We start from the raw sequence: 12,183 nt of genomic DNA, 5'->3' as shown, positions 1-12,183 counted from the left end.
AGTCTTAATCCCCACTTTAAAGATGAGTTGAGGTAAAGAAAAGTCCAGTGACCTACCCAAGGTCACACAGCAGACAAGTGGCGCAGCTAGGATTAGAAACCTTTCTGATTCCCAGGCCCATCCTTTATCCACTAGGGCAAGCTGTCCTGAGGCTCCTCTCCAGGGAACTTGTTTCTTAGGACTAACTGATATTTGAATTTTTGTTGCCATTGCATTTATTAAATAATGAAGAGGGGCCTCATCAACAATGGACCTCCCCTAAATATTTACCCTACAACTGAACTAAGCCTAGGGAAGAAGCTAAGGACTTTGGCTAATGACTGAATGAGATAAGTATTTGGGGAGATTTTTTTTTCTGCTTGAAGTATTCATTTCTGTCTGGAATCTGTCCTAGGTAAATCTAACCCTTGGCACCAAACCAGATCTGGTGAGGACAGTGTCATGCCGATCAAGGCAACGTGTGGAACCACAGAACACGTGTGACCGAAGGGAGTCATTCCTTGGAATCCTGATGGCTGCATGTATGCTTGGATGATCAATAACTAACCCCAAATGTCCAGACAGCAAGCAGCACTTTGGATTTTCAGTCCTTGACCCCCTACTGCTATCCTGCTGAGCCTCATGGTGGTCCTGGGAGGGTGGCAGTGGGGATAAAGGGAGAGGCACTGAGCATAGCAGTTGCCACTCAATGCATACACACACACTCTCTCGTTCAAAAATCCCACCTCGATAGGCTGAAAAATTACAGCCGTTCTGGAATACTACAGCTGTTTGAAAATATGTCCACTTAACATGTGAGTGTGGGGAAATGAGCCCTATTTTGCTTCACATAACCTGACCTCTATATAAATTACATGGGAAGTGACTTTTGCTTCCAAGCTATGATCACCCTTTTTCTACTTCATTCTGGAGCAAGTCTAAACTAATCGAGAACCATAAACATTCACAGAAGAGAGGGAGGAAGATCCAAGAAGAGGCAAGGAGATTCAATTAGCATAAAAGGACACCCTCTTCCTACTATAGCTAAACTATAAACTAACCTTATGAACTGGGTACAGAGCATAATGAAGTGACAGCTCAACAAATGCATTCAATACAGGACGCAAAATCAAAGAGTAAAGTCACTTGTGAACATGCCCTCAAAGAATATTACTTTAATTTTACCAAGAAGAATCACATTAGGCACTCAAGCCAGTTTGATAATATGCATAGACTTTTTTCAAAGCAACTTAAAGCTCTGCTGGATAGGAAGAGAGCCCTACCGTTCTTTTGGTTATCGTGAAAATAAATATAGCTCTTTTATTCACCGGACATTGCCACCACTTATAGAAAACATTAGCTACAAAAAGAGAACAGATGCAGTTTAGTACGGAATTGCTTTTACCATATATAACTATACTTCGTAAATCAATGTGTGTTGCCTTTTCACTTTATCTTTGAAAGGCTGAGCATCGTCTAATTCCTATTGTTAGCAGAATGCTAGTTACTTCATTGTCACGTCTTTGGCTAGTTATTAGAGGTTGTGATTCACAGAAATTGAGTACCTTAAATTTAATCCCCCGTCTCTTCTAGCCTGAGATCTTGGATCCTGAGTCTTAACCCTGACTTGGGTCTTCAAGTCATTAGTGTTTGTGGGAAGTTTTATTTTCCTTTTTACAGAGTGTTGTTTTTGCTCAAACTATACAAGGAGTGTTTTTGATACAAAAACATACATATTCCACACAAGAATCAAAAAGGCATCTAGATAACTGGATTCTCACAGCCTGTTTAACAGTCACACTTCGAAATGCATCTTTTACTTCATTACTGCAGTTTTGTTGTTTGTTCCGTTTGTGGTAAACAGAAGAGGCACGGTTTTCTCAAACCCGATGAGGGTTCACCGGATCTCTGAACTCAAGATACAAACTCCATGTGAAATTCAAATACTTAGAGAGGTTCCCTGTCTGTACCCCAAATATAAAAATAGGTACTATACAAAGAATTTCAAATATGCAGAACCCATAGTTAATGAAAAGTCACACTTAATACACTGTTTTCCCTGAAAATAAACAGGGTGCCAGAGAGTTTCCAAGATTAACGAGAAAGGAGCAGAAGAAACCTCACTTCATATGCTTCATTTATTGCTACATGACGACTACTTCAAGGGTCATCTGGCTTGTTGTCAATCACTCTTGGAAGTCGAAGATACAGTGGTACATTTGAGTGTGGGGGGAGGAAGGGAAAGGTTATTGGTACAAAAATATTCCCATTTATAAATTATTAAAGACACCGTTATAAAAACAGACTGAATCTGATCCCTACATAAAAACAACATATTCATATGTAGAAGTACAAGTTGCTAAAGCACCGACAATTATTTGAAGTGTCTCATTTAACCAGAAATACCCCAAATACAAAATTTTATTAATAAAGGCAAAAATCCTGATCTCTGTTCAGAGACCTAGTTACGAAGACAGATCACTGTCACAGAGACTACATATCAGCTTTAGAAGCTTTATAAAATTTTTATGTGACACTATCATAAATGTTGGAACAGTTCTGTGCCATTAACGTGCATTTCTAGTTGATCCTTTAAAGTCTCACCTAATTTTCATATATGTGCAAAACTGCTGCTCCAATTTTTGTTACATTTGAGAATGAATTTTCATTAAAACCTGTGGTGTAGATTAAGAGGTATAGTCCTGTGTGTAGATACTTTGGTTTAGCGTGAAAACTGACAGAGTTGTTACATTAAGGTTACTCAGAGAAAACGAGTCCTTGCCTTTTTTCACGACCTGTATTAAGTGTAAAGTTTCAGAAACCTTGGAAACCTTAAACTTTTAAATGATGTATCCTATACAGTGTTAGGGATTTTTTAAGCAAATCTGCCTAAAAAGCTAGCTTAAACATTTAATAATCAAACCTATCTACATTAGTGTTCTTACAGACTTAGTTGGTGCTGAGGTTAGTTCTAATTCATTTGTATGCAAATAAAAATATTATGCTTAATTTCGACTAAAAAAGATTTTCTATAAGGAAAAATAAAAGTTCCATTTCTATTGGCAAACAAGTGGAGTTGGAAATGCCCCCATGGATCACGGGTATCAGAGCACTATCAAGGTCATTTAAATAACGTTGAGGAAGAAGCTGGCCTCCAGATCCAGCCTGAAATTCAACCTAGGGGAAAAAAAAAAAAAAAGAAACCAACATTCTTGGTAAGATACATTTAAAACGAGGAGATATTTCTCTGACATTCTGGATTATAAAAATACAAAAAAATTTCCCAATTCTAACAGCTACATTTAACTTGGCAGACAGCAAGAAAGGCTTTATTCAGAAACACATCACTTTTTCCAACAAGACACATTGTTGTTGAGGAAGAGGCGGTGGTTAAATTTCTCATTCCTCAATGGATTGGCATTTTTGCTACTGTCCCAAATACCAGCGCAGAAGAGAAATTTCAAAAGGCCGTTTCCCACTGAAGATGAGGATGATTTCACCAGGGTCAAATGCAACTTTTGCTTTCTCAACAAGTGGGAGTTCATTCAGTCGTTCAATTGTATTTGAGCGCTTACTGTGTGCCGAGCACTGTACTAAGCGCTTGAGTTGAGGGATGAGCCCTGCTCAGCGACTCCGTGGCTACCTCTAACATCTGTGGTCAAATGCTGTGGACCCGCTGGTTCAAGGGACAGGCGATGGGGCTTGGACTGCAGTACGCAAATTGGAACCTTAATTCCAAAAATTCACTTGGCTTTTTTAAAAAAATACCTTAAGGTTAATATTTAATGCTACTACTGAATTTTAAAGTTGGAAGTTAGTTACAAAAAATGATTAAACTCCTTTACAAAGACATTACTACAATGCTAAAATGCTCAAACAAGATTTTTTTTTACCCCATTGGTATCTGCTAGGTGCCTACTATGTGCCAGGCACTGTACTAAGCTCTGTGGTAGATACAGATTAATCGGTTTGGACACAGTCCCTGCCTCACATAGGGCTCACAGTCATTAACCCCCATTTTACAGGTGAGGTAACTGAGGTCCAGAGAAGTGAAGTGACTTGCCCAAGGTTGCACAGCAGACAAGTAGTGGAGCTGGAATTAGATCCCAGGTCCTTCTGACTCTCAGGCTCATGCTCTATTCCACTAGGCCACTCTGCTTTTCATTCATTCAATCGTATTTATCGAGCGCTTACTGTGTGCAGAGCACTGTACTAAGCGCTTGGGAAGCACAAGTTGGCAACATTCATTCATTCAATCGTATTTATTGAGCGCTAACTTTGTGCAAAGCACTGCATTAAGCAGTTGGGAAGTACAAGTTGGCAACATAAACTTGAAACTCTGCTTCAGTTTTAGAGTTACTACTACTACTACTACTAATAATCCTGAACAGATACTGTTCTTTTAGACTGTGAGCCCACTGTTGGGTAGGGACTGTCTCTGTATGTTGCTAACTTGTACTTCCCAAGCACTTAGTACAGTGCTCTGCACACAGTAAGCGCTCAATAAATACGATTGATTGAATTGATTGATACTGAATCACCATCTGCAGATGAGGGAAATGAGGCATAAAGAAGTCAAATGACCTGGCCAAGGTCACATTCATTCATTCAATTGTATTTATTGAGCGCTTACTGTGTGCAGAGCACTCTACTAAGCGCTTGGGAAGTACAGATCCGCAACATATAATAATAATAATGTTGGTATCTGTTAAGCGCTTACTATGTGCCAAGCACCGTTTTAAGCGCTGGGATGGATACAAGGTTATCAGGTTGTCCCACTTGGGACTTACAGTTTTGAACCCCATTTTACAAATGAAGTAACTGAGGCCCAGAGAAGTTAAGTGACTTGCCCCAAGTCACACAGCTGACAAGTGAGAGAGCCGGGATTAGAGCCCACGACCTCTGAGTCTCAAGCCCGGGCTCTTTCCCGGAAGCCACGCTGCTTCTGGCCTAGTGTTTCAGGACCAGCACTTAGTACAGTGCTCTGCACACAGTAAGCGCTCAATAAATACGATTGATTGATTGATTGATCTATTAACTGAAAAAGTACAGTGCAGTTTTGGTTGGATGAAAGGTGGGGTGAAAGTGACCTGAAACAGCTAAAGAATAATCTTTAAATTTTTTGACAAAGTTCTGGCTTATGTTCACAAATCCGTTTTCAATATAACGTACACATTACCTTATCAGTATCAATGGAGACTCGGAGCCCTATCTTATTCATTCCGTGTTTCTTTAGCGTTTTCAGATGGGGGCAAAAAGCAGCACTGCAAGCTATTGCGATTTCTTTAGCAAACTGATAACGAGCTGCCGAGGTGGACAGGTCCTGGTCCTTCAGCAGATAAAATACCTGAAATTCATTGAATCAGAAGACAAGTTTTTGTTCAGAATATATGACCAAAATTAGCAGACTTAAAAATGAACAGAATCTTTTGACTTGAATCATTAGTGCTATCTTTAGCAACAAGCTTTAACAGTTTACAGCCTAAACTGAAAATATTTTAAGACAAATAGTGGCATAACAAATTGGGCTGATGTATTCTCCAGCATTTATTTTTAATTTCACTACCGTGTAGTAATACTGAATGAAAATAAACTAGCAAACACTTTAAATAAAACTCATTATAGAAATGAATTGTTCCCAATTAGACTAAAATAACAAACTTTCAGTAAAATCATTAAGTGTAAATTATAGAAATACATTTCAAAATCCAACATAATTCAGAAAAATGCAAACATACTGCAGTTACCTCAGTACACTTTACAAGTTTCTCATCAGTTTCAAAATCTGCTTCTTGATATATTCTTTCACTTGGAATGCCTTCCATTGATTTTCCATCGATCCAACTAGTAACGCTATAAAACATAATTGTACTGTGTAAGAGCCAGAGCTAGAAGGGATCCAGAAAGTTCACCTGGTCAACTCTCTGCTTCCAGGCAGGAGAACAACATCCGGACCAATTGGTAAACTCTTTATCCCTTTTGAAACCTCCAAAAAGACTCCAGTCAATCAATCAATCGTATTTATTGAGCGCTTACTGTGTGCACAGCACTGTACTAAGTGCTTGGGAAGTACAAGTTGGCAACATATAGAGACAGTACCTACCCAACAGCGGGCTCACAGTCTAGAAGGGGTAGACAGAGAACAAAACCAAACATATTAACAAAATAAAATAAATAGAATAGATATGTACAAGTAAAATAGAGTAATAAATATGTACAAACATATATACATATATACAGGTGCTGTGGGGAAGGGAAGGAGGACTCCATACCCTCCTGTGATTGCCTATTCCAATATTTTAATCAGCCTGACAATCAAATTATTTCTTATGCCTAATTCCAATCCATCCACTGTTTAATTTAAGCCTATTCATTTCCTCTTGATCTTTCCTCCAGAGAACTGAAGAACATTAGCATTCTCCTCATAAACATAGGCATTCTCTTCCTAAAAATCCTTTAAGACGTAATTCACTCCTTAGCCTTCACTACCTCTATTTCTTTAATAGGATCCAAAGATGCTAATTCTACTCAGGCAATTGTCCCCATACCTTTTTGAGCTGGACTTCTAGCCTTCCTCATCCCAGGTCTCTGACAAGATCAGAGGGTTTCCCATCATGGTTGAAAAAACCTACACTCCAATTCTCTCGGTGCCCTCCTCACCCCCACAGTCAGGACGAAAAATTAGCACCAATGACAGGACCCATATTTCATCACTTTAATCCTTCTTTAAATCATTTCCTGTTTCTACCAGTATTTCAACCAATTCAACAAATTTCAATAAATGCAATGGGATGGAAAATAAACGTATGATTCAACATGCTAATGGTCAGATGGTGCAATTTTCAAGACAAGGAGCAAAAACAGGGCTTCCTTAATTTGTTTTCAGAAGCCAGACAAGCTATCAATTTTTATTTAAATGCTTCACTTTTCTTGGTTGATACTCTGAAATGTTTTACGAATGGCTAAAACTAGGTTTTAATAATAGGATGATGGATCAGTCCATTTTGAGTATCTTGAAGTACATTTTCAAAACCAGTGCTAAGAATCAATGTTCTACAGAGTTCTCCATCAACTAACTTCCTTAAGGAGAAAAGGAGGCTGAAGAGAGGGAGTGATGATAAGACTCTGAAGGCTTCCAATGAGATGACAAGTTGTGAACCTACAGAATATATATGCTCTACCTCTAACCTTGCCCCTATCTTCAAATGCACCAGACTGCAATTTTAATTTTCCCCATCTTCGAAGCCCTCCTGAGAATCCACCCTCTCCCGGAGGTATTCTTGATGTATACAGGCATTTTTGGCACTTTGAATAGAGTGTAAGGAAGAACTCAGCTACAACGACATGGCTGCAAAGTAGTTATGACGTAGCTCTGCTTGTCTGTTTCAAGCAGAATTAGGGTATCACTTGGCAGTGCTTATTAGTAACAAGCTATATAAAATTCATTGCTTACTGAAAACTGACTTGAAGCAGTAGAAAACTGGTTCTCTAAGGGGCCGATAACCAGTGAGAAGCATCAAAGAAGGGCTAGGCAATGCAGGCTTTTTGAAACAGGTTTAGGCAGCTTTTCTTCTACAACTTTCTTGAATTTCTCCCACTGTGACAGATGCCTTGAACTTTCAATTGTTTCGAACATTTTTCACTTAACGCTTTAATTTAACCCTTTAACCCTTAACCCTCAAGGGTTGAGGCTATAGGCTTTACTTCTGTTGTAGCCCCCAAGCATTTAGAGTTGTATTAGTGAGTGCATTAAAAAAAAACAAACAACCTAGAATACTGAGGTCATCTAGGTGGGATTTTCCTACTTATCAGAGAAGCAATACATACAAAAGTGACCTCTTCAGAGACATTTTTCTGATAGCATGAGGGTTTCAAGAATACAACTACTGGGTTATAACAAGAATGCCTGCAATTTAGATACACTTATTTTTCCAAACTTTTAGTGGTTATAAGTTGTATCTAAGCCCCACTGGATGTAGAAACATATATGTGTCTCTACCACTAGACTGTAAAACCCTCAAGGGTTGAGGCTATAGTCTTTACTTCTGTTGTAGCCCCCAAGCATTTAGAGTTGTATTAGTGAGTGCATTAAAAAACAAAAAACCTAGAATACTGAGGTCATCTAGGTGGGATGTTCCTACTTATCAGAGAAGCAATACATACAAAAGTGTCCTCTTTAGAGGCTTATGGTTTGGCAGTGAGACAAAAATACCATGTAGCTCTAGGCTACCTTGAGCAAGGTGTCTATACTCACTGCCTCTACTTCCTCTCCTCTCATTCATTCATTCAATCGTATTTATTGCGTGCTTACTGTGTGCAGAGCACTGTACCAAGCGCTTGGGAAGTACAAGTCAGCAGCATATAGAGACGGTCCCTACCCAACAATGGGCTCACTCCTTCCGCTCCTCTGATTCTCTCTCTTTGACCCCATCAAATCTGGCTTCCACCCAAACTGTCTTCTCAAAGGTCACCGATGATCTCCTTCTTGTCAAATCCAACAGGCTCTACTCCATCCTTGACTTCTTGTCTGCCTTTAATATTGTGGACCACCTCCTTCCTCAACTAAGCTCTCATTTTCTCTATTACCTCTCCCTTCTGTGTAGCCTATGTACTTGGAATTATACCCTTTATTTACCCCATCCTCAGCCCCACAACATTTATGTACACATCCCTAATGTATTTTTAAGCCTGTCTCCCCTTCTATACTCTAAGCTCACTGTGGGTAGGAAACATGCCTACCAACTCTGTTATATTATACTTTCCCAAGCTTAGGACAATGCTCTGCACACAGTAAGTGCTCAATAAATATGACTGGTTGCTACCATTTGCCCCACTCCCAAATCCACCTGGCACGTGCTCTGTTCAGGAGAGTTTATTCCTAGGGCTATGTGGACAATGTCTTGAAACAGCATGGGTGAATTACAGCATAATATGTTTTAACTCACTTTTCGATTTCTAATTTTACAAGAATTCACAACACATTAAGTTTTATAAACAAGATAATCATACCCTTTGTTTACTTTTTCTTCATTCTCCACCCAGCAGACATCTACATATTCTCTCAGATCTCCTGCATCCACTTTACCACAGGTTATTTTAAAATCCTTTTGGTCCTTTAAAGCTTGCCGTAAGCCTTCCATTGTTTCTGGGGTTATCTGTACCATTAAGCCATCTAGAAAGAAAACTCTGTTATCTTTTTGCTAAAAAAAAAATGAGAGCACTGCAGACATTGTCAAAATACATTTTTCTTTGTGTTTAAACCATTGCAGAATTTGAAAGCATCGCAATAAAGCATTTTTCTTCTTCACTATACTTCTTCAGGGGGAAAAGGGCAAAATATTTATTAGTCACTTTAGCAAATGCAATAATATAAGATCTGTAACTTTAATGGACTTTCTTTTTTAAAACTATTTTTGGTGATCACTAGGAATAGAAGCGGAGATTCATTTTAACTAATTTTATGCATCCGGAACATTTATATTTCTGCTGATTAATTACAGCTTTTGGAAACGCAATAATGTTTAATCACGTCTAGTTATTATGTTTATGTGGAAAAAATCTATCAACAGGGAGAATTCAATTATACTCAAGAGTCTTTCAATTGTAATTCGACAGTCCCTCATACTTTTTGGTGACCTCTCCGCAACCTCTATATTTTTTCCATTGCTCCCTATTAGCCCCTCCACCCTACAAGACGTATCCGTATTCTAGTGAAAATTTTAGGCATTTTCCTTGGTGACTTCCCAATAAACAACTTCTAATTTGTATTTTTGAACCTAAAGGGAATAATAGGCTTTCTGGGAATAGTCCCATCTGGAACATCTTTGCTCTGCACAGGTATAAAACTGCACTATATTATGTTCGGTCTTTGATGTCAGCAATGTATGTTCAAAAATATCCTAAAGGTTCAGTGGAAGGTTGGCAAGGGGGTAATTTACAACGCTCAGGAAAGCAAAGGGGTTGGGCTGGCTCACCTTTTTGCGCCATGACAAGGGATGGTTCAGGGTGGAGTAAATTTTCCCTCCCTCCCCCCGAGTTCTCCTGGTGGGGCAGAGAAGGATTTTGCTTTCTCTCCTGGTGTCGGTGAAATGAGGAGCTTTTCATCTGCGCTTTGCAGGGCTGGCTCCACGTATATCCTACCCAAGCTAATGGGAAGGCAGGCCAGAGAAATGGAAGTGGATGTATTTGGGAGTTTCCTTGTGTAAATCTTTAAGTTTGTGGTTTTTGATCTCTTTTGAATTTACTCTCTACCATTCTTCTCAATTGTATCTCTGACTTAAAGAGTTATCAGATGTGCAATCAGAATTGTATGGCCTTTCCAAGTTCTCCGGCATAATTCTCTTTTGGAATCTGGCTAGATTCCACCTTTTTTATTCCTTTTCAACGCCTGGTTTGGTAAAGGGCTGGTAAAGTGTCTCCATCTTATTCTAGGTATTTTAGAACAATAAGGCTATGAAAGAGCTATCTTGTTTCAGCATTCCCTTGTAGTACTGATCTCTAATTTTCCTTTTTAAGGTTAAGGACTCTTCGGTTGGAGTTTAACAGCCCACCCCAAGGTTTTGAGCACTATTTTGCAATTATTTTTTTAAGTCCTCATAAGAAAGGTTTATACCTTCAACAATGCTGGATTTAGCAAGAAATCCCGAAGATGTTTTCAGAGCGCCATTGAACACGACAAAACTTGCACCAGTCACTGATAAAAGAAAAATAAATTTGGTAAATTCCACGATTTCTAATCTGGCTTTTTTATGCGTATATTTACCATACTAAATGAAGACGACATCAAAGAATAGTTGTATAATCTGTACAATACCGCAGAGCACATAAAATACGCAATGCTGTGTTTAAACTACACAAACACTTGAGGAAAGAATTCAAGAGATTCAAGACCGTAAGCCCATTATGGGAAGGGGACGTGTCTGCTAATTCTGTTGTACTCTCCCAAGTGCTTAGTACAGTGCTCTGCACATAGTAAGAGCTCAGGAAATACTACTGATTGATTAAGCCAGGAATTTAAACTGACTTCCTGCAACATGTTATACACATACTACTGGAAGAGATTCTTGTATTTCTTTTTTTTTCTTTTAATAATCTGGCCCTTGAAGTACTGGCTCCTGGCAGTACTTTCCAGCAGTTCAAATGAAATTGCTCACTCCTAACTGGAGGCGAGGATCCTGGGCGGGTGAATACACTGCTCTAAAGACATGAAGTTTGAATAAGGAAGGAGAGATCCTCTGCTTCAATCTTGCAGCTATTATAGCTCCAGAGAAATGGGAGACCACAAAAATACTTTGCTTCTCATTTTGACTATCAATCAAGGGTATTTACTGAGCGCTTACTGTGGGCAGAGCACTGTATAAAGCTTGGGAGATTACAATAGAATTAGCAGACATGTTCCCTGCCTAAAACAAGCTTACACTCTACAGGGGGAGACAGACATTAATATAAATAATGTATTGTATATAATTTAAATATATGTACATAATAATAAAAATAATAATGGTATTTGTTAAGCGCTTACAATGTGCAAAGCACTGTTCTAAGCCCTGGGGAGGTTACAAGGTGATCAGGTTGTCCCACGTGGGGCTCACAGTTTTAATCCCCATTTCACAGATGAGGGAACTGAGGCACAGAGAAGTTCAGTGACTTGCCCAAAGTCACACAGCTGGCGGAGCCGGGATTTGAACCCATGACCTCTGACTCCAAAGCCGGTGCTCTTTCCACTGAGCCATGCTGCTTCTCTGAGCCACATAGGTGAGGTGGGGTGAACATCAAGTATGAACAGGGGAAATAAAGACCTAGAGAGGTCTTGGAAATACTATTTTTTTTCTTAATGGTACTTAATGGTTCTTGTAATAATAATGATGGCATTTATTAAGCGCTTACTATGTGCAAAGCACTGTTCTAAGCGCTGGGGAGGTTACAAGGTTGGGGAGGTTACAAGGTGATCAGGTTGTCCCACGGGGGGCTCACAGTCTTAATCCCCATTTTACAGGTGAGGGAACTGAGGCAAAGAGAAGTGAAGTGACTTGCCCAAAGTCACACAGCTGACAATTGGCAGAGCTGGGATTTGAACCCATGACCTCTGACTCCAAAGCCCGTGATCTTTCCACTGAGCCAAGCTGCTTCTCCAATAGTATTTAAGCCCTATGTGCCAGGCACTGCACTAAGTGCTAGGTTAGATCATCATCATCAATCGTATTT

The 12,183-nt window shown here is 39.3% G+C and overlaps 1 protein-coding gene across 8 annotated transcripts in view; it reads right to left on the bottom strand.

Annotated features, from left to right (window-relative positions):
- Positions 1-1,128: 1,128 nt before the first annotated feature.
- Positions 1,129-12,183, bottom strand: part of ZFYVE16 (zinc finger FYVE-type containing 16) — a 66,526-nt gene continuing 55,471 nt past the window's right edge. For 7 of the 8 annotated variants that reach the window (XM_038765470.1, XM_038765469.1, XM_038765472.1 and 4 more), the window contains 5 exons: positions 10,592-10,672; positions 8,989-9,151; positions 5,727-5,832; positions 5,159-5,326; positions 1,129-3,156 (listed from right to left, as the gene is read on the bottom strand). In XM_038765470.1, coding sequence (XP_038621398.1) covers positions 2,995-3,156; positions 5,159-5,326; positions 5,727-5,832; positions 8,989-9,151; positions 10,592-10,672 — 680 coding nt within the window. In that variant the 3' untranslated portion in view covers positions 1,129-2,994. The remainder of the gene's footprint in view (positions 3,157-5,158; positions 5,327-5,726; positions 5,833-8,988; positions 9,152-10,591; positions 10,673-12,183) is intronic. The other variant, XM_038765473.1, reaches the window with a different exon arrangement.

Source organism: Tachyglossus aculeatus, chromosome 23, assembly GCF_015852505.1.
Source record: "Tachyglossus aculeatus isolate mTacAcu1 chromosome 23, mTacAcu1.pri, whole genome shotgun sequence".
NCBI lineage: Eukaryota > Metazoa > Chordata > Mammalia > Monotremata > Tachyglossidae > Tachyglossus > Tachyglossus aculeatus.
This window is presented reverse-complemented; position numbering and strand designations above follow the sequence as displayed.